The sequence below is a fragment of the Archocentrus centrarchus genome, chromosome 19 (assembly GCF_007364275.1).
Source record: "Archocentrus centrarchus isolate MPI-CPG fArcCen1 chromosome 19, fArcCen1, whole genome shotgun sequence".
Classification (NCBI taxonomy): domain Eukaryota; kingdom Metazoa; phylum Chordata; class Actinopteri; order Cichliformes; family Cichlidae; genus Archocentrus; species Archocentrus centrarchus.
Window position 1 is genome coordinate 19839819 of NC_044364.1, and position 22934 is coordinate 19862752.

Genomic DNA, 22934 nt, shown 5'->3' on the forward strand with positions numbered 1-22934 from the left:
CCACCACAAACCTGCTCCGACATATAAGAACTTTCCATCCCTTGGTGCGGTTGGAGGAGAGAGGGCAAGCCAGGTCTCCATCTATTGACCCTGGTGAGTCTGATTCCAAACAAACAACTGTTGTGGCGTCCACCGCCCTCCCCAAAACTGCAACTACAGTATAACCCATCCTACTGCAACACACAGCAAAATAAGTCAGTGTGTTTGTTTGTCCTGTGTTTTATTAAATGTTTACTTAAAATGTTAAAAGTAATAATTTTTTAACAGGACAAATGCACAAAATAAAGCAATTATAAAGTTTATCATAAAAAGACTAGGGGCAAAAGGGCTTCTCAGCACACAAACCATTCATTGTGGCTTAGTTAGGCTAAAATATGAAGCTAAAAAGGAAAACAGGTTAAGAGACCTTTGGCAGTCGATAGAGCCGGCTCTTATTTGGGAGCCGAGCCTAAAGAGCCGGCTCTCTGAAAAGACATGAACTTCCCATCACTAGTGCTCTGGCCAGAGGAGGCAAAAGTACAGACATTCTTTACTTAAGTAAAAGTAAAAAAAATACTGGTGTTAAAAAATACTCTGGGAAAAGCTGAAGTATTGATTCAACTTCTTTAGTCTAGTAAAAGTGAAAACGTACAGGCGATGAAATGCACAAGTAAGAAAGTAAAAAGTAGCTAAAATAAGATAACTGAACCTTGTTTTATATTAATATTATATTAATATAATAAAATAATATTTGTACGTGGGAATACAATCTGGTTTTACTTTGCATCCATCCATCCATCCATCCATCCATCCACCCATCCATCCATCTTCTTTCATTTATCCGGGGCCAAGTCGCAGGGCAGCAGCCTAAGCAGAGAAGCCCAGACCTCCCTTTCCCCAGCCACCTCAACCGGCTCCTTTCGATGAGGAGGAGAAGCGGCTCTACATCGAGCCCCTCTTGAATGGCTGCACTCCTTACCCTGTCTCTCAGGGAGAGGCCAACCACCCTTTGGAAGAAGCTCATTTCTGCCACTTGTATCCACAATCTCGTTCCTTTGGTCACTACCCAAAGCTCATGACCACAGGGGAGGGTGGGGAAGTAGACTGACCGGTTAACCCCAAGATACTTATACTCAGCAACTTGTCCCTGAGCCTTGGTGGCCTCAGAATCTCATCTCTGCTTTTTGCAGATGATGCAGTCCTGTTGGCTTCATCAGGTGGTGGCCTCCAGCTTGCATTGGAATGGTTCATAGCCAAGTGTGAAGCAGCTGGAAAGAGAATTAGCAGCTCTAAATCTAAGTCTGCCTCCAAACCTAAACAGGAAAACGCATATTGGTGTTCAGCAGGTGGGGGAACCCTAAGATTGGTTGTAGTGGCTCAGTGTGGGGAAAAGAATCACAAATCACAATAATCTCAGTCTGTCTTGAAGGACATTTCACAATTTGAAAAAAACATAATTTCACATCATATACAGATCCAGTATCTGATTCTTAAAATGAGGACCTTAAATGTGAGCTTTACATTTCCACGTTATCAGCTGTCCCTGAGCAGCCCTTCCCTTTAAATCTAACCTCTCTGCTTCCTCTACTGTCCTCTTTCTCCATCTCTGAGTGAACTTCTCTCTCTTTCTGGAAATACAGCAGCTGGGCCTTTAGCTCACAGACACACTGTGTGACAAACTGCACACAAACAGTTTGTGTGTTTGCTGATATTTGTTGAGCATAATCAGTGACAGGGGACGAAAGCCTAAACAGAGTACAAAATGCAAAAGTTCCAAATGGGACGTGAACCACACTGATAAACCTGCAACTTATACCACCACCACCCCTCCAATGTCCTAATGAGGACTTTGTTGGTCTTCAATACCAATGCCATGGGATACTTGGTGGATAATACTGAGATGCAAGTGCCACTGGGCAAAATGGCAACATGTGACACCAAATTAGATTTTATGGCATAAGGACTCAAGGAAGATGGTTGTTTTTTTTAAATCAGTGTATGGCTACCAATTTTAGCCCCTTTTGGTTGGCCTAGAATGTAATCTCAATGAAAAAAGTTCAATTTTAATAAACGTATTAATTTTAGTTGAGATTCTTTGTTGATAACTTTATCAAAAATTATCTCCCAGTGCCCTTCACCCTCTTCTATCACAGCCAGAGGCGCAGGACAGATTTATTTCCAGCACTGTTCACCAACCCCAATTTCATGAAAATCAGTGGAGGACTGAGCAAAAAATCCAACCTTGAGCTGTCAGTATATGTACAAACTAGTCTGAGCAAGTGGCCTGGTTCATTATCTCTTTCCTTCCTTTTCTTTAAAAATGTTAGAAAATTGTGAAAAGCTGTGAAAAATCTTAGAATTTCTCACAGCTGAAGATTATACATTTATCTATATTCAACCAAAAATTGAAAACCCATTTTCTGTTCATCCTGCAGTATAGGACAAAGAAAAGCATCCAGACCTGTCATCGGAAAAGCTCAAGGCATCATTTTTATGTGAAGAATTTGGCTCACGTTTGCAGCTGGGAAACACTGAGACACTTGCATTTAACAGAAAATGCGTGGCTGACACAAACTGTCCTGATTTATGAAATAAACATGTCAAACCTCCTCTCGTTCCAGCTTCTCAAAAATGAAGATTTGCTGCTCTGCGTTCTTTTATATTACAGAAAACTAAATTGATCCAGGCTTTAGACTCTTGATCAGACATTTGAAGATGTCACACTGGAATCTGATGGCCACTTTAGGCAATCTGAGAAAGGAAATTAACAAGTAAAAGTGTCACATGTATTTGCTGATAGCCTTAAAGCGGAAAAAAAAAATTACATGGTTCAAAGTTTAGGTGTGCTTGTGTAACCTTGTCAAAGTACAGTTATAAAGAACAGTATGTAAAAGATATCACTGGTTTCAGGACTCTTAATGTTAGTGTTCTTTTTTTTTTTGTCTGCAGCTGATTTCTTGGAGCCAGAAGTGACAATATTAAGGCCAGAGGGTGGAGAGCTATGTCATCAGCTGAGGCCTCAGTCATGCAGGCCTAAGACTGCTCAGCAACCCTCTGGTTGCTATTCCCTTATCTGTTAGTGAGTGGTTGCTGGAGGTTCTTGGGTGTTGCTTGGTGAAATATGGTGCAAAGATGACCTCTACGATTGCTTTGGTCCCTAGCAGATGATGCCAAACACTCACTAACCACTGAGCAGTGGTGATATTTGAAAAAGTGCAATGCAAACCAGAAACTGAGACTGTTTATCTAAGTAAAAGTCATGTCTTGCCCATTGAAACCAACACATTTCAAAAGTTGCAACTTTTTGATGGCAAACAGTCTCTGTTTTGTGTTGCACTCTTCACAGTTTCACAGCTTGGAAAGTAGTTGGCAAGTGTTTGCAGACAGTTTGCCGTGTCCCCCAATGGTCTGCAAATCGTGAATAACCAAAGCAGTGCCGCACCATATTCCTCTTTGTGACCAATTTCATGTAGCAACAGCAAGCAACCTCCTGCAACCACTCTCCAATTAGTCAGGGAATACATATTTTACCCTTGCAACCTTTGGTTATGATGGGTTCAGTGACTGATCTAGTGCCTGGGCCTCAGGCCTGACACTAGCATGCTAGCATCCCTTTATTGTTGCTGTAGACTGAAAACATTTGGATTTGAAATTAAAATCTCGGCTTTTATTTCCAGGTATTTACATCTGGATCTGATACACACTTCAGGAGATAGCACCTTTGGTCTCATTTTTTTTTCCTGTGAGCAAAAGTATTGGAACAGATGAACTTAAAATAAATTAAAGTGAATAAGACTTGATGTTTAGTTGCAAATCCTTTACTTGCAATAACTGCATCAAGCCTGAAGCCTGAACATTTGCATTCTTCTTTTGTGGTGCTTTTAGAGGCTTTTACCGCACTTTCTTTCAGTTGCTGTTTTTTTCTTTTTTTTTGGGGGGGGGGGTTACTCCCTTCAGTCTCCCCTTTAGCAGGTAAAATGCTCTATAAGATTGACTAGGCCAGTCTAAAACCTTTCACTTCCTACCCCCAATGGACTCCTTTGTAGTTTTGGGTCATTATATTGCTGCATGATGAAGGATCTCCCAATTAGTTTGTTTGCATCTTTCTTTAAATTGACACACAAAATGTTTCTGTAGACTTCTGAGTTCATTTTACTGCAGTTATCATGTGTGACATTAATGAGCCCGTCCCAGAAGAAGCCATGCAGGCCCAAGCACATCACCTCCACTGTGTTTCACAGATGAGCTTGTATATCATTTCTTTCTCCAAATGTTAGCCTCTTCATCACCTTGGTAAAGGTTCATCTTTGTCTCATCAGTTCAGAAAGCTCTGAGGCTTGTCTGCATACTTCTTGGTAATTAGTGGTTTGCATCTTCTGGTGAAGCTTCTGTACTGCTGTTCATGAAGTCTTCTGCAAACAGTAGACTGTGATACCTTCACTCCTGCCCTCTGGAGGTTGTTGCTGATGTCACTAACAGCTGTTTTAGGGTCTTTCTTTACAGCACTTACAATGTTTCTGTCATCAGCTGCTGTTGTTTTCCTTGGTCTCCCTGTTCCCCATCTGTTACTTTACACCAGTGATGACTTCATTCTTCATGACATTCCGAATGGTTGTACTGGCTATGGCCAGTGTTTGTGCAATGGCTCTAATTGATTTACCATCTTGTTTTTCACCCATAGACAGCTCTCTGGTTTTCATGCTGGTTACTCCTCTAACTATAAATGCACAGTCTGTACAGGCAAATCCTCAAATCTGAAACTGAGCATAGACATTCAGCACTATTTATTGTTTGAATAATCAATGTAACAGAACACACCTGGGCAACAAAACACACCTGTAGGTCCCTCGCTCCAAGACTTTTGCTCAAAGGTAAAAAGAAAGAATGGGTGGGTTCAGACAAAAGCTGCTATCATATGAACTGTGCAGATCCAGATGTAAACACATGGAAATCAATGCTGAGATGTTCATCTTTTGTCTCATGTTCATCTTTTTATGCCAAACCTAAATGTCTTCAGTCTACAGCAACAATAAAGTGATTGGTCTCACTGTTCCAATCCTTTTGCAGGGGAGTGTATGGGTCCAAAGAGCAGACATAGATACCTGTTAATTAGACAGACTCCTTGGATTATCGTTAAGTATAATTAACAATAGCAAGCGGCATTGTTCCTAAGATGATCTCTTTAAAAATGTGTCCAAAGACTCCAATGAACACAGTCTAGAGCTGTTAACCCCTGTACAGCTGTTATGATGGGGGGAATTACCTATAGAAATTAAAGCCTTTTTTTTTTCAGCTGTAGTTTCTGTAGATAGAAGATATTTTAAAATGGGAGTCTGTGGGGATCAACTTAGTTTTAGAGCCTCAACTGGACATTAAGGAACTGCAGCTTTTGGCACTGTTTCAACCTCAGAGGTCACCGCTGCTTGATAGTAATGCACAATTTATCACAAGTAGAATAGATATGCTGTTACTTCCACATATCAGAAACAGATTTGTAAACCATATTTCTTTATTAAAGATTAAGAAACTCCAAGCAGCATATTCATAAATAAAATAAGGGTCTCCCTTAGATGTACTGTGACAGTCTGTATGCTCTGACAGTTCATGTTTTCATCTCCTGTCGGGATGTTGGAGTTTGAACATAAAGAGGACGCACGTATGCCCCTGTCTCTCCCGTTCACTTCCTCTTTGCTGACCAATCATAACCTTCCTCTCAGTCCGTCCGTCACGCGGTGGAGCACAGTGTGAAAAGCAAGTTGGTTCACAAGAGCAACTACTGACACAGTAAGAAAACATCCATATAGAGTCTGTTCAGATGGGAGCTGCGTCAGAGTCGAGGATCCATCAGACATTTCTGCTTGTCTGTTTATGCACAGAATGAAACACATAGCAGATTTTACTTCATGTCACTGGAGAATTTGTTTTCACACAAACACAGAACATTAGCTTTGTAACCCCCTTCAGCAGAACTGTGGTTATCTGAAACGGTGAAACGGAATAATGCACATTTCTGCTTGGCACAATGGGAAATCTTCACAGTCACACATTAAACCTTTTGTTTTCTATGACTCAGATTTAATGCATCTTTAAAAAACAAACAAAAAAAATCTTGGTCCTATGAACTGAGTGACTATTTATGTTAGATCAGCACAGTGCATTAACAGTTACATTTTTCTTCAGTGTTCAGGAAGTAGGGGCATGACTGATCAACCAAACCAAGTGTTTGAATTACCTAACATGAACCAAAACCTTTGGGGTGATATGTGAGGATGGTACCACAGATGTTATGTAAATGTGACTGATTGATAAGAGCCATAAAATGTTTTTGCGTGATGCAAAACAGTTTGTTACAAGATTGTCACACTGTGTGGCATGTGTTTAATAAAGTAAATATGATGGATGCCTGTTTGATTAAAGAACCTTGTTGTCACAGCAAACTGCCTGCATCTTGCTTTTTTTTTTTTTTTTTTAATATTGTGTTGGCTTATCAGTGGTGACATTTTGATAATTTATTCCCAAATTTTTGGCTGTTGTGACAGAGCCCTTAACAGACCATTGGATTTAATCTTTGACAACATTAAAGCCACCTGCCTAAAACTGTCTAGGCCCCCAGAATGGCTTTGGGTCCTTAAGTAGTGGACAATGCCCCCATAAGGGTGTGTGGCAGCATCTGGGCACAGGGACATGTATCGGACCTGTTCAGGCTCATTCCTGAAAATCAGTTTAGTATCTTGGGAAACTGGGTCAACATCTTGGTGTAAACAGATGTAAAATACTGCACAAATATTCTTTTTGGGGATGTTTCTGTAGCTTGATATTTCATTGACTTTTCACACATATGCAAACATTTAAGAGGTCAATTGAAGTCAATAAGTGTTCTGCTCTGTCAGCAATCACAGCCCATTTTAATTAATAAATAAGTTTTTATTGTTCTGATGCCAATATATTTTGCTTAAAATTCTAAATAAATTGTTTACTGGAGCTCTTTATTTGGCTAACATGGCACAGAGATGAGAGTTGGGCTTAATATAGTTGAGACCGCTGCTGTTGGGGAGTGCCCTTAAGCAGAAACAAGCAGTCTGCTTGGTCTGCAGCATTGCTTAAGCGGGTTACAGTGGTATCAAAGCATCATCTACATGAATGCCAGGATCCAGGGTCTGTAAAAAGAAGATCAGCCTGTCTGTGGTTTAAATGTTGGGGCTGACCACTGTTTTGGATTGAGGTACCACTGTTAGAAGACCTTAGAACCACTGTCTGGCTAAGGTTGCTATAGCTAACTTCATGAAAGTAAGAATAGAGTTGACATTCACATGATATTTGTCCATATGTGACCTTCAGTGCAGACAGGAGATTTTATGGACAGATACAGAAACTACCATATGACATTCTTGCCTATAAATTAATTAAAAAGTTAAGCAGGAAATCTGCTGTCTGTCCAACAACCCCATCTCCAGAATGGTGCCCCATCTCCAGAATGAGTTTGGGGGATAAAGCTCTTCATTCTCGTAAGCTCCCTCAAATTTCTCTGCCCACATCCAAGTTTTATAAATGGAAAGCCATCAAAGATGAGCGGGTCTGTTTCTGTCTGACTGTTAATGTCCTGAAAACTCTGTGTGTGATCAACGTGGTTCCGAACACCCAGACTAATGAAAATGAACTTGAAACTCATTAGGCCCATAAATGCACGTTAATCGCACTCATGAAAGCAAAAAGGTGGGGCTGAAGAGGTTGGTTTTATATTTCCTGTTGAAAATACTTTTCCATAAATGTTCTTCATAAAGTATTCTATCAAGAAAAACAATCCAGCGTTTAGCAAATATATTTAGCTTTCCTCTATTTTACAAGCAGTTGAGGTATGGCACCTGCAGAATCGCCATCATCGTGAGCCTCTGATTGCACTTTGGATAATGACGCCCTCTGTCATCCCTGCAGGTGATAATGGATCTCATTAGGAATGACTTGTGGAAATACGATGCCTCTGAATCACTCTCTCACTCCTCGTTAGAATAACCGTACTGCTTTGCTAGAAGAAACCTGTGTACAACAGTGTGACATTAAATTCTCTAGTATAAAAATTAAAGACATATTTATTAGCACACACTTCTTTCTACAAGACTTTTTTTCTCCCCCTTAAAGTTAAACAGAACAAAACTTTCAGGCTGTGTTCACACCGACCACTGTTTGAACTCCACTGAGCAGCTTCAATTTTTGGCCTCAAATGAAGCATCACAGCTGCCTGAAAGCACAAGTGCCGGCCCTCTTTTAGGAAGTGTGCGGTAGGTGTGCGGTAAGTGTAAGAATGGAAAGGCAAACAAGTATGATTTGACCTGTCACGACTTTTCTTGTGTTTCAGTTCTCTAATTTAACCGGAGCCATCCATTCTGGCAACAGTCAAAACTTGTTTGAATAAATTAAGAAATACGAATCTTTCTGGTGCCAATTTGAATCTGACACTTCCTTCAGATTCAAACAGAAACTCAAAAAAAAAAAAAAAAAATTCCAGACTGGGCTGTTACTCTAGAGCTATTTTTTTATTTTTAATTTGGCTAGGAAGAGGGTTTGTCTAAGTTGGGAAGCATCCCAGTACTCTTCTTAAATTGGTGCCAACTTTTCATTAGTCTAAAAGCATCTGGACAGAATTTCATAGCAAAGGACAATAACTGATTTTTACTGGTTTGTTGGGGTTACAACATTAAAAATGAAACATTAACTTATTACATAATAGCAAAGCAACACCAAGAGCCTTCAAAGCCTCAGAATTCATCCATCACATTATTTTAAACATGTTGGTAACAAGTGTGTGTAGATGGAGAGCAAGTTGAAGACATACTCTAAAATTAAAGTATCTCACACTTATCAGGAGTTAGTCTGTAAGACAGAATGAATCCTAAAACCCAGAATTAGTGGTTTTGTGTGCCTGATTCCCTCATCTCAAAGTCAGTGGGGTTTTGGTTTGATGATTGACTGTCTGTGGTTCACACAAATCATTAACATTTTCACAGTTTTTTCCCCACAGCTTAAAATATATACGCAATCACCCTAGTCATTTTAAAGTGTTTATATGGCCCAGAAAAGGGGTTTGGGACAACTGGTTAAGCGGGACTCTCTTCATCGTGAGGGAACTCGGTGGTGATGATGGTGAAATCATAACCAAGTGTTTTACCTTTGGCAATGACTTTTATGCTTCAGAAATCATGAAATTTGGGTCAGTTTGTGAAGTTTACCTCACTCAAAAACTCATGAAATCCTAAACTTTTATTGCCATAGAGCTTAACTTCTGTCATAGCCCAAGGGCCTGTGGAAAAATCCCATTGGCTTTTTGTTGAGGGAAACAAGGTATTACTGTAGCACTTTTAGCTCATTATCCACTATTACCACTGCAGAATGAGTCCTATTAAAATTATGCCCCACATCCAGTCAAAGTGAATGTGTAACAGCAAAAGTCAACAGTTTTGAATGAACATGAATCAGAAAGAGAGTAAACCAGCTGCGCTGTTGGCTCTGTGGGGTTATAATGGCATTTAATTGTTTTGAGGATGTGAGGAGGATAAATGGTCTGGCAACTTCAAAGGTTTTGGGGCAGTCCATCCAGTTTTTATTATATTTGACTTTAAAATTAAGACCTATACCTCCTGTATACCACCTGTACCATGCTATCTTCCACAAAGAGGCCAACCCTGCATGATTAATTCTCAGTGCTGCAACCCAACAGCTGGAGTCCGAACACTGTGCCAATATTTCCCCACTGTTTGACCCAAAGACCCGGTCGGTGTGATCGCAGCCGTACATGCTCTTCTTCGTTCCTTCGCTCTTTACAGACTGAGATTCCTCACCTGGACAGTACTGATGCCAAATAAAAACTTGCTATAAAAACAAACCACTCAGCTGTGTGTGTAAAATATGAACCCAATAAAAACCCACTTGTTTCCCCCTTAGTGTTGAATGAACACCATTTACAGTCAACATAAGAAAAAGAATGTAGACTTTTGCTTGGAAAAAACTATGTATATTATATATTTAATACAAATGGAAAAAAAAGTGATTTTTTTTTTTGTCCGATGCTGAAGATATATATAGGGTTGGTACAGAGGTGCATAACAGTAGGTGTCCAACACTAAAAATGTCCCTACAGTGGTGCATCATGGGTAGTCGTTTACATCAATGAGTTGTGGAGAGACATCGTTTAATTTCGGCACTTAGAAAACAATCACAATGAATTTCGCGTCATTGTTTTAATTGAACAAAATTTACAAAGCCATTCAAACAGTCATAACTTTTTCATCAATGTATATATATATTTTTTTTATCTCGTTTTGTTTTTTATAACTCAACTTCAAAAATTGAGAATATTCAAAATACACTTTAACCTCACTTCGTTCTCTTGGTATTTACAGATATATACAAGAGAAAAATTACACCCTCCAGCCCACCCGCCTCCCTTTTTTTTGTTGGTTTTCTGTTAGCTTTTGTGTGTGCGCATGTGTGTGTGTTTCTGTATGTCAGCTTTTCTGAACAGATAGTGAGATACAAAATCTTTTTACTTTGTACATATATGTTTTTTTCCTCTATAATAATTTTCTGCTAGAGTTTTCCAACTCGCCTTGCACTCAGACGTGGACCAAAGTCCAGAGAGCAACTCCACACCCCCAACCCCTCCCCTTACCCCTCCAATTTCATATCGATGTACTGTGGGTGGCCTCAATGGCTTCGGGTATGGGTCCTGCGGAGACTGCCTGGTAGGACATTGGCATGGGTGTCTTGCCAGGGCTCTGCCGGAAGAGCCCCCCGTTGGGCGCCCTGTGTTTGCACTGCATGGTGCCGCTGAGGCTGGTGCTGCTGAGTGGGTGGTGTGGGGGTAACGTGCTGCTGCCAGGGCCCTGGGATGGAGGTAGCGTCCTGCCTAGGGTCCCCCCATGGTGAGGGTGGGGAAGAGGAGCAGGCGGTGCCCCCTCCCCTGGGAGGAAGGTGGTCACAGCGAGGCCCGAGGGCGGGTAGTCCCGCCTGGACTCCGGCCCCGGGACCAGAGAGGCCTGGCTGGGCTGCATGCTGCCGATGTCCAGCGCAGAGATCTCGATAGAGGGGCCGGGGATCTGCTTGTGGGCCAAGTCCTCGTCCAAAAGACTGTTCATACGACGATGCACCTGTTCCAGATTCACCTCCTTGTCCTACATGATGAGGAGTGGGGGGTGGAGGACAGAGGAGAGACAGGGGGAGGGAGGGAGGGAGGAGGGACACAGAGGCTGAGATTGGCGATGGGCCGATTTCTCAGACTGTTTCAGGTCAGCTTGTGCTCCATGCATTCTCAATCTGATGTGTTTTTTTGAATTGAGGAACTTCTATCAGCGATCCAGCTGATAGACAGGCCCTGCTTTCATTTTGGAGTTTGGGTTGAAGAGCCCAGTGGGAACTGAGGCCACGGAAACCAATCTGTATGTGCAACTTGAAATCAAACTTGGCCAGTGAGCAGTGAAGGTCTGATGTATGGAGAAAACTGATCCTGGAGCCAAACTGACTGAAGGCCATTTGTTGTAGAGTTGTAGAGGCTTTTGCTTGTGTGTGTGTGAATATACTGTGAGTGTTGTGAGTCAGATCTAAAAAATAAAAAAATGCATCAACATGAGAGATTAGTTTTAGATTCATAAACTGTTAAGTTTCTGTATTTTCTTTCCCCTCGGTGGTGCATTTTTCCTAGCTGCCCTTGGAGCTGCTTGAGGATCAGAGAATTGGTTCCCTATCAGAGTAATTTAATCAACACACTGGCTGACGCTGCATCTCCTGCTGACTGCAGTCATGCATACTTGTTAGGTATTAATAGACACCCAGTGTTTCCCTGTTGAACCACAGGTCTGCTTCCGTACACTGGGTCATGGGAAGGTAAAGGACGAGGGGGGAATGGGGAGAAAGGAGGCACGATTCGCATAATAAGTGAGGCTCCGGGTCTGAATCCAGATTCTCAACACATCTGCGTGTCTCTGGTGCAGCTCAGTTTGCAGTGCGGCCTGTTGATGATGTGTGTTTTAGGAGAGAATTTTAAAGCGACCAACTACTTTACAACAAATGCGCAATCAGTTAGCGTTCCTGAACGCAGCCTGGCCTGGCTCCAGCATCGGACTCACTTCAACTCAGAAATACAATGAGATTAATCGCAGTAACTAATCACAGTGACACAAGGGATATTCAGAACAACGCACACAACACATTTACATTGTATATTAATACCACATACATATTCAGTCATGGAGCAGTGTTAGCAGCATTTAATACAGAAGTCATGCAACAACCCCACCCAGCCCCACCCCTACATGTTGATATCGAGTGCTCTAAAGTTAAAGTTTTCAACCCCGTTTTACTGGTGCACCGTTTGGATTACTACTGGCATGGACTTAGATATAGCTGTTCATAATTTTATTCCACTGATAAACTTTGACTTGTAGGTCTCAACATCCAGATTTGTTTAAGTTTTTACCTCCACCAAGCAGATCTCACTGGTTTGTTTGGTTGCACAACTATTCAAAAACTGCTGGATCATTTTGTAATTTCATGAGCGATTTTTGCGAGATGAGAATTGATCAACTTTTAGAGACAACTGCTAAAGATAAAAATGCAAAGCTAATAATTCCTGGCTTTACATTAAAAATATTAAACTGGCAAACAATGGCTGGATTTAATTGACAAACAGCTACAGGGAATGCTTCTTTGGCAGAACACTTCACGCTCGAGTTTACACAGTGTTTGGTTGCGCTGCGCACAGTTGTTGCTCTTTTATTCAGAGTTTTATCGATAAAAGATGGACATAGGCACTGTGGCATGGCCCACTGGCTTCTTTTAGAACATTGCTATGAAGCTCCCACTTGAGCAACTTTTGGCCACTGCTATCGTATCTTTTTTAAAACAGTTCATAGATTATTGACTTGCCAATCACAAAGCAGGCACCCTGCTCTTTCTTTTGTTTTACTCATAGATTAAATGAACAGAAGCCTCATTTTCTCATAGATTTCTACCTGTATACAAAGAAGATGCCCCCTGTTGGCCATTAGAAAGAACACTGGTGGTCAGTATGTGTAATTTCCACCAGAATTTTGAGACCTGGATTAAAACACTTTTTTTTTTAATTGCCAAATCAAGCAGGATCACAAAGTCCTCCAACTATTCCTGTTTACATTTTCATATTTCCTTTGTCTTACATAATGCTACTTTAGCCTGAAAACAGTCATAGTTAAAAGCACTTAGTGTGAAGAAATTTACAGCATCAGCCTTGGGCCACCAAACCTACTCAGGACTCAGGACTTGATCTCTTTGGTACTTTTTCAGCTAGCAGGAAAAAAACTGATGAAGAGTTAAAATGAAATAAATCAGGAAGAAGTTTGTCTCTGAGAGGCAGTTATCTAAAGTAAAGTGTTTGCTCTGTAGATGATCATGTCTTCATGCTGAGGTAGAGTGGTGTAGAGAGCCCTTCCTGTGAAATACATCCCATAATAGCCAGTGGAAACCCACTTGAGGAAGCCTCCAGTTCTCAGAGCATCTCGATGCGCTGTGGCGGGGCAGCGCTGAGGCTAAACGTATACCTTTGTTCAAACCTTCAAGGAACACACAAACTTACAGCGTGCTTGCTTTGAATGATCCCACTCCAGCCTCTGAGAGCTCCTCTCAAAGCCAATTAAAACATCTCAGCTCAGGTTATTGTTTGAGCAGAATGGCGCCTCATTAAAATATGTTTTCAAACTGGCAGCTAGCCTAAATAAATAAATGCCAGGGATTAAACCTCAGCCGGTCGTTAAAGGCAGGCTGGTGATGTAAGTGGAGAGGAAGAAAACAACAGCCGTCTGAAAGTCTCCATTAATTTGGAAAACAAACAGCTCTTTTAATGAGTGCTCCCATTGGGGGGCCTTTTAAATCACTCTGCCTCCTGCTACTTTGCAAATACTGCAACTGTCGAGTGGGTTGTGCTCAAGTGCGATAAGAACAGTTACTGATTGTTTCTGGTTCGTTTTAGATTCAAGTGGCCCTGCGAAACATTCAGCCCTTTAGCAGAATAGCTCTTTTTATGGCTTTGATACCAACATCTCTCACTCGATGATGAGTAAAGGCACGCCGATCGCCTCTAACAGGGGCACGTGTCTCATCTGTGCCAGCTGATAATGTTGCTGATTTTAAGTCTGCGGACCTTTCTGAAGCAAACGTGAAACAAAAGGCCATTATCTCTACACCCCACCAGCCACGTGGAGAAGCTAGGTTTGCTTGATGTTGGGACAATGTTGAGATTTGGTTGAAAAGTGAAAGCTGAAAACCGTCTTTGCTGGTAGTCGAAAAATATGTCGTTTTGACTCAAAATTTGGTTGAAAAGTGAAAGGACATTTCTTCCTGAAACCAGCAGCTTTAAAACCAGAAGCTTTCTGCTACCAGGCGGCAGTGCTAGCCACCATTCTGCGCTAGCAAGCGGGAACAACGTGTTTTCACTGTCCAGAAGCTCTCATGAATAAGATCAGCATGCAATACAAAATGACACACAACTCCATCAGAAAAATAATTTCCATTTAGATGGCATAAATACTTTCATATAATAGAGGTAATACTAGAATGTGTGCTTGGAGTGGACGTGTGTGTGTGTGTGTGTTTGATCACAATCAAGCATATTAAAGTGAAACAAACAAAAAATATATAAGATGAGTTTGCATTATTTTAAAGCAACAACAGTGTTACCTTCGACTGGTTAAAAGAGAGCTGGAGCTACTCTGCCATCAGCCGCTGGTTTCTGAAGTCCTGTTTTGAAGCCTTGAGATGAACGTTTTTGCTTTTGCCATCTCAGTGTTTTGCAAGCAGGTGTGATAACTGAGTGGCAGTTTGGACTGTGCAATCACACGCTCGTTTGTATTATTGTAGGGTCTTTACCTTACAATATAAAGTGCCTTGAGGCGAATGTTGCTGTGCTTTGGCGCTATAGGAATAAAACTAAACTGAACTGAACTAGCTAGCAACTTGCCCGTCACAAGTTGCTAGTTGGCGAGGATCAAACCCTGGATAGACCATAAACTCATCAGGAAAGCCATTGCTGAGGTCCAGGCAGAGGGCTGTGGGCTTTTATTTGAGATCTTTAAACATCCTGAAAAGACGACTTATCACCTTTCAGTTTTCAACCAAATTTAGATGTACACGGACATGTTCTTAAAGGCCATAACTGACCGACTGATGGATCTGCAGTGCTTGTTGGAGCACAAACAGACAGGTGATAAATTGAGGGAAGTCATGAATCTTTCATTACGAGTGAGGGGGGATCTTTGTTCTGGCAGGGTTCTGTCCCCTTAGAGGGAAGGGTCACTGCAACTCAGTACAAAGTTGTTCTGAGCCATCCCGTTTATCAGTAACAAATAATTTCTATCCTGATGGGAGCGATGTCATTCACAGGTCACAAGGGTTCAATGAGGATGGAAATTATGTAAATAATGCTGTCACCACATCTCCGTCCAACTAAATGTCTGTGGGAGATCCTGAAATGAAAGTTAAACCAGGTTCTCCACCTCCATCATTACAACTTGAAAAGTCAGTGCCAAGAAACACTGAAAGTTGCTTTGACAGCACATGGTGGCCCAGCAGCTTACTAATACCTGTTTCCTACCAGTGCGGTGCCGCTTCTGGTGTAGCTCTATGTGCTTTTTGAGAACCACTCCCAGTTTTAGCAGGTTTAGGAAGTCTGATGCATTACTATCAGAGATCAGGGTGGACAGATTCTGTGGGCATCATCTGTGAATTATTATTATTTTTTAAAAACAGTCCTTCTCATAGCCACTCTCATCACTTTTTCTGACTGTGGGAGCGTCAGTTTTCTGGTGCTGTGAAGGTGCCAGCTTTCCAGGTTTGGCTTAATTGCTTTGTTGGTTTTCTCTTTAATACCCAACTGCAGTCAGTTGGGTATGTTAGTCATCCTACAGATGAGCCAGCATCACTGAGTCTGTTCACATGCATGACTATCCTGATTATTGTAGTATTGTTTATATATCCAGAGTTTCAAAGACAGCAAATGTCTTGGTTTTTTGCAGAAAAAGTGAATGTTGTTTCATGAATGAGTTAAATATACTCCATCATTATTTAAACATCCTTGGAGAATGTTGAACATGGAAATGTTGAACAAAAGCCACGGCTACGTGGCACTTTGTGCAGAAACATGACAGATGGCTCTACAGATGGCATGCAGTCATCAGGAAGCAGATACTAATATTTATCATACATGAGAGGATATCCAAAACAACATTTCTGTGTTTTCATGTAATCATTGAAGTCACAATATGATCAAAACCAGCATAAGACTGATTTCCATGTAAACGCACTCAGTAAAGCCTCAGTCAGGAATCACCAACTACAGCCATGCGAGCGCTTCTGTGAGGCTGCACGTAAGACAGAAGATATGTTACTGTCTTAACTTAATTTAGGCTTAAAAATTAGCAACAGGCGATATTTGGCCATAAAATTTAGACCTGCTGGCACCATACAATGAAAGGTCAAGCGTGGCAAATCGTTTTATCAATTTTGATTCCGCTTGGCAAAGCAAAACCGTATTTTTTGCTTTCTTCATTACGGTTTTCAGTGGATTGATGAACATCTTAATCAATATGCTGCTATTCAACCAGACATTTAGGTCAGAAGGTCTTACTACAAATAATGAGATGAACACGTGACTTTCTTAAGCTGTTATTGGCCTTAAAGTGACTGATCATTTTTCAAAGTGTGGGAGTGACGAGGAAACCTGTTTTTGAATAAATCTGAGAGGACAAATATTCCAGGTACAGGTGCAGCCCTCATCAGGTTCATGGATGAGTCACATCACATGTAAACTCCACACTGTTCAGATGGCTCACTTCAGGTTCCAGCTGCCACTTCAGTTGATTGGATAATTTTTCTACAAAGAACTCCGAAATGGAATCTGGCTTTGTGAAACTAATTTGCTGTTTGCTAAGTGGCACTCCAAAAGTCTTAAAGTCAAACTTTTTCCAGTGCCGTCTGGTTTAATGAGGGATATTTGCCCCTTTCACACAACAGAAACAGCTACTTTGAGTCAACTCATTCAGATTGAGATGATCATTTCTGCCAAAGAGAAACAGAAAGTATGATCAAAAAGACTACACCTACATGTATGAAAAACAGACAAGAGCTTTTTAAATGTGGTTATTTTATTCCCTTCAAGGCCATCTATTTATGCAGCGCCTCAACACTCCCTGAAGCCGGGCGCACTCACGTTGGTCTTTGAACTCAGAGACCAACAACAGTTTTAAGGGAAAGAGTTCACAGTGTCCAATCCTGAAGGTGACCTAACCAGGAGCATCTCACACTCTTTCCCCAGGGTCAGATGCAAAATTCTGCTGTGACTTCCTGAGGTATCAGAACTGCAAACTGTTCAACTGCTACATTTTTGGGCAACACCAACACAGTCTTCATTCATTGCTCACCCTGCCTGAGATTCGGCTTCCTGTAACTTTATTCTCCTCCCCAAAAAAGGTTTGCAATGCACACCTGCAAGTGCTCAGAACGGGCCTTCCAGGGAGGTTTTTGCTGTTTGTAGGCACAGTCAGCAAACTTGATGTTTATGTGCTGAAACTGGCTTTGGTAACTTAAATTCAAGTACTTTCATGATCACCAACCCAAGACCAGACTTATCAAGCTCCCTGATATTGTTCCAAATACTCCTAATATGCTGATATATGAGGACATATCTTGATGACTACTTTGAATTTCTAAAGGCTTATACATAGCAGTGGTCTGTAAAAGCTTTGTCAAAGGAGTGTATTTAAAAGGCACTGAGCTTGTTGTGTTTATTCTGTTCTACAAGCCTGAAACAGGTCAGAGGTCAGAGGTAAGCCCTTGTGAAATGTGTTCACACAGTTAAAGATGACCGAGTGAAAGAACACAAAGAGAAACAGAAAGGCACTGTGAGAACCGGGGGGGGTGGTTTCTAATGATGAAGGGATGCAGCATTAGTAGCGAGATGGTCCTCAGAGGCTTCAGTCTGCCAGGCAGAACATTACTTTAATCATAGTGTCATCTGCATAGAGCAAAGTCCTAATTTCATGAACCATCTACTGTGGGCTGTTTCTCCATTTTATTATTAGGTTTTTATATATTGTATGAAGCTGAAACTTTTTGTTCTGGAAATTAATTGTCCTTTATTAATTCTCTAATTAGCAAACTCATAATAAGCTTTAGTACCTCTGCTTAATAAGCAAACTACCGAGGGAGGGGGGCAACTGCTGGTTTCCCACCTTAAAAATGACAACTAATATTACATAATTTAGTTCACGCTGAAAATAAAACCTTTAATAGAAAAGGACTTCCCTTGTGATGCTTCCTGTTGTATTCCTGTATATAGTGCATGAATTTGCAGTGTCCAATTTCATAGTCATGGTAAGCGTATTTATGGTAAACGTATTAGATTTATTTTCAGAACATCAGAAATGAGGCACATTTCTGTTCACTTGTAGATGAAAATAAAAATCAAGAACAAAAGGAGCTTGGCGACGGCACAGATGTCTTTAATTTTTTTTTTTTGTTGTCTTATTTTTGATAGTTGTATAGGAGGTCTATTCTGACCTGTATCAATAGCTTCTGCTTCATCCCAGCCTCTCTCTCTGTCTGTCCAAATGTCCCTCCTCCCCTCCGATGAAGCAGTTGTAATGTCATTATATGTCAATGGACCAGAAACCCTTGCCAGTCTGTAATCCTTAGTAACCTGCACGAGATCATAGACAGTCAAGTGTAAATCAAAAAATGAAAAGGATAGATGGAGAGAAGGAGAGGAGATAGATAACAGGGGTGTCCACATTGACATATAATTTGCAATAAGACGTGACACAGTGATAGAACCAGGGGTTATGGACGGGGATGTTGGAGACAGATCTTATTGCTAAAGGGTGAGACACCCAACGTGCACACTGCCTGCTCACACTTTAGTTTATGGATCCACATCAAAGCCTTTCTGCCTTTTTGTCCCCTGTCACATGACTGAAGCCTGCCTGGTGGTGATGCACGCACAGTGAGGTGAGGTCAGCCTTGCATGGTGTTGGGAGGTGCATGTTGCTGATGCCTGGAGGTAGAACTTAGAAAGGCAGGTCTGAGGTCAGTTTTGTGTTCGTGTGTTGTCTTTGGAAGTGCCTGTGTCCCCATTCCAACAATATACAGACCGCACAATATATTACTATAACACACTACATGTTGGTTTAGGCTGGCTGTAACACCAACATCCAATCTGGTTCCTTGCAGATTGGGACAATCAGATATTTTTGTCATAACATTCATTTTTAACACTGACTACATGATGGTTATCAACCAATAAGATTTCCATTTATGATTGCAAGGAAGACTCTTGGAAGTGGTCCCCGTCTTTCAAATATAGACCTGTATGTCAAATATAAACGGAGTTAGTCCCGTTTCGAAGCCTCAGTTTTAACATGATAGCATCTGCCGTCTCGCTTTTTTGGAGGCAGAAGTGACCACATTTGGACTGGATTGTGAAGCTATTTGCTAACAGCAGCTAGCTGCATCCAGTTCAGTAACGTTTCTGTTGCACAGAGGATTGTGGGTGAGAAACATTTTTTTGGTCATTTGCAGCCAATTTTGAAGTGCTAAAACTGCAGTTCCTCTAATGTCCACTCGAGGCTGTATCCAACAGTGAGTCAGTCTCCATAGACTCCCATGTTAAAGTGTCCAATTATAGGATTTTAACTGGCTATTAATAAGCAGGTGTTTGGGTGACCTCTACAGTATTTTTTTATTTCACAGGGTGTTTTGTGCTGCTGGTCGGTGCTCTTGAAACACTTTCTGATGTACTGTTTGGGGTGTTTAAGGTGCAGTTGCTTTTGCTACAAAACACAAGTTCTGGACTGTATTGTGTTGATATTGTGAAGCTGGCATAAGAGCCTGACTGATCTCTTATCAAACCTTTTTTATCTTCTTCTCGTGCTTACACAGAAGCAGACGGCTTGTTTTTGGTTGCCGCTGCCAGCAGCAGGTTATATGAGGTGTAACTCAGTCACTGTTCTTTGCAGACTGATGCCTGTACAAAGATACACCATTCTGTAGCTTCACTCTACCGTCATGACTACAGAAATCATCTGAAGGTGCTTCAGGTGTTAATGTTTTTTCACTCATGTTGGTATTTTATACTGAATAATTTCACAGCGCTGAACTAAGGAGTCTGGGGTCAACCAGAGTTCAAATGTTTTGTTTCTTTAAAATGGAGAAATCTAATCTTAATCAGATCTGATGAGTTTGTTTCTAAGTGGATATTTATCCTAATACTGATTGAAAGTATTGGTCTTTGTTACAGAGAACAGGAGCTCTGCAGGTCTCCTCCGGCTTGCACATTTGCTTTTCTGGCTGCAAACAGAGTGAAAGATTGAGTCACTTGTTACGTTGATAACCTCCCTTCATAAATCTTTTGTGGCCTTTTCAGGGGAAAAAACTCTAAAAAGCTACTTTGCACAACCTGCTCTGCTCAGACGACAGTTAGAGCCCGGCGAGGTGAACAATGTGGAACATTTAGCAGCTAAAGAGCCGCACGTTCACTGCTCCGAAGGGATGAAACTCGATGAGCTGATGGTGAATTTGTTTTGGAGTCGGTCAGATTTCGTAATGCATCTTTATGGGCTGTGCTGATGCAGATGTGCACCAACAGTCGGTGAAACTGTCAAATTCTCATCTGCAGAGCTAAAGTTTCCCAGATTTGTTTCCCGCTGGATTCCTTCCACTATAGCGCCCACATTTTTCACACCTTGAAATGGCAGCAGTGAGTGTCAAATTACATGTGCTGCTTATATAGTCAAAAGGATGTCAGAACTAGTATATTGTTTGGCACAGGGACACAGCATCACCCTAAAATGAGTCCAAATAAAATCCTCCAAGAGGTTAACAGCTCTCAGTTTGAAAGATTTGTGTTTTTTCAATAATATTGTGTTCAATCAGAATCATGTGATCCTGTTGTGATTGGTTTGGGATCATTATCTGAATAAGACAATTCAATTATCAGATATTTCCAAATCTTGAGAATGTGGTTGTTCATTAATATTGATCAGGGGGCGCATTCATCTTTCATGAACTGCACATGTAACTATTGGCTCGGCTGTAATCGGCTTGTCTTTCATTAATAAGAGAGTGAGGTGGGAACTGAGTTCTGTCTAATTTTTATTCAGTAGGCACTTGGTAAAGCTCGAGTTTGTGTTAGAAACAACAGCAAAAACAGTTAAAACCAGGTCGAGCTGCAGTTTAATATGATAAACAACTTTTTTCCCACACTAAAATGTCCATAAGTGTCCTTTTCTGCCTGAGCAATCTCTCACTCGCCCTCTCCTGCTAATTATAATCTCTTTTTACAACCCTTGGGTGGAGGAAATTACCAAAGCCTTACCACACAAAATGAGTTTATAACAATAATTCAATACCAAGCACTTGAATGGTTACAGAGCCGCCACTGTGGGAATTAATCATTAAAGTCTGCGGGTGTTTCAGCGGTGGGGTTTGTTGGGAAACACGCAGTTCGTGCTACGAGCCGAATCCTGACTCGCTGAACTAATTCGATACTGTTTGTTTGTAAGACCTCATCAAGGAAAAGGGGAAAAAAAGCTGCCATTTTATGAGCATATTAGTAAAGGTAATGGTGAGGTGGAGTGTGCCCCGGATGAGCTCTGGTAGTTCAGAACAGGGTGGGTGGGGAGCGATGCACGGATAAAATAAAAAATGGAAGGGGTGTAATAATAATAATAATAATAATAATAATAATAATAATAGACCAAATTTGATTTCAATCAGCGGCACAGAGCACATCTACCTACTCTGTCCTACCTCCCCTCCCTCTGTCCCCCAGCTCTCCGACACTACACCACCTGACTCCTAAACCTCTCTCCTCTACAGCTGGGTGTACTGGAGCTCCACTAAGTCGGGGCTCGCGTCTGCGGCTGGATCCTTAAAGTAGAGTGTGGCAGTGTCTTCCCCCCGCTGGCCCGTCCGCCGGGCCCTGTGCTCGGTCACCTCTTTGGGCTGCTCCTGGCGGCAGTGGTTGCTGTTCCACCAAGCCTCCAGTCCAGCTACCAGGCAGGCCAGCAGCAGGCCTGCGGCCAAGATGCAGAAGATACCGGCAAAGCTGTGCAGCTTAAGGGAGCGGCCATCGGGGTGGGTGCTGGCGTGGCTGCTGAGGTCGCAGCGGCCCGTGCGGGGCCACCACTTCTGCTTCATGATGTCCAGGTCACCTTTTTCCTGCAGCTCCAAGATCCTGGAGAAAGAGAGAAGATGAACAGGTGAGAAATAGAGAACACCAGTTCAGCCTTTTTACCTCAAGGCAACAAGAACAGCTTGTGACCCTCAGGGGCCTTAAAAGCCTGAGGCAGGTACGTCTTAATCCAGACGGACTCCTGCTTCATTTTAACGTCTGCTCTTGCTGTCACATAATCTAGTTCAATTGTTACCAGAATGGAAAGCTAAAATTGTGACGTCTGCTCTGCACATTCACTGCAGTCCCTGTGGTAAGAGTCACAGTGGAACTGAAGCTCTTAATAAATCACAACACACTGTGAGGATACACCTTAAAGTCCAACACGGGTAAACAGAATTAATTCTCCTTATCAGGGAAGGACAGATGCAGTTTTTAGTGGCCTGATACTGATGCAGTATTTATTTAAATAAACTAGAATCTGTATCATTTTTTTACTGTTAATGATAAAAATTGTGAGATGCAGGGCTGAAGCAGGACAAACCAGATGACTTGTAAAGCAACATCAGGCTCCACTTAAACACTGTTTCCCACCTTTATCAAACAAAAATGTAACAAATGAATACATTCAAATATTTATTTACTGAATTGACAAAATAATAAATGACAGCGGGTCCAGGTTGGCTTTAAATTGGCACTCGTTTTATCTCCCCAGTGTGAAAGGACCCACTGTGCTTTGTTATTCTTGGTGACGTTAGTTTCTCCTGGC

General features: G+C 41.5%; 1 protein-coding gene across 1 annotated transcript in view; it reads right to left on the reverse strand.

Moving 5' to 3' along the window:
- Positions 1-10652: 10652 nt before the first annotated feature.
- The window catches only part of grid1b (glutamate receptor, ionotropic, delta 1b), a 687574-nt gene continuing 675292 nt past the window's right edge, over positions 10653-22934 (reverse strand). Inside the window, exons 16-17 of the mRNA XM_030755811.1 lie at positions 21988-22228; positions 10653-11144 (exon numbers count right to left, since the gene is read on the reverse strand). Coding sequence (XP_030611671.1) covers positions 10653-11144; positions 21988-22228 — 733 coding nt within the window. The remainder of the gene's footprint in view (positions 11145-21987; positions 22229-22934) is intronic.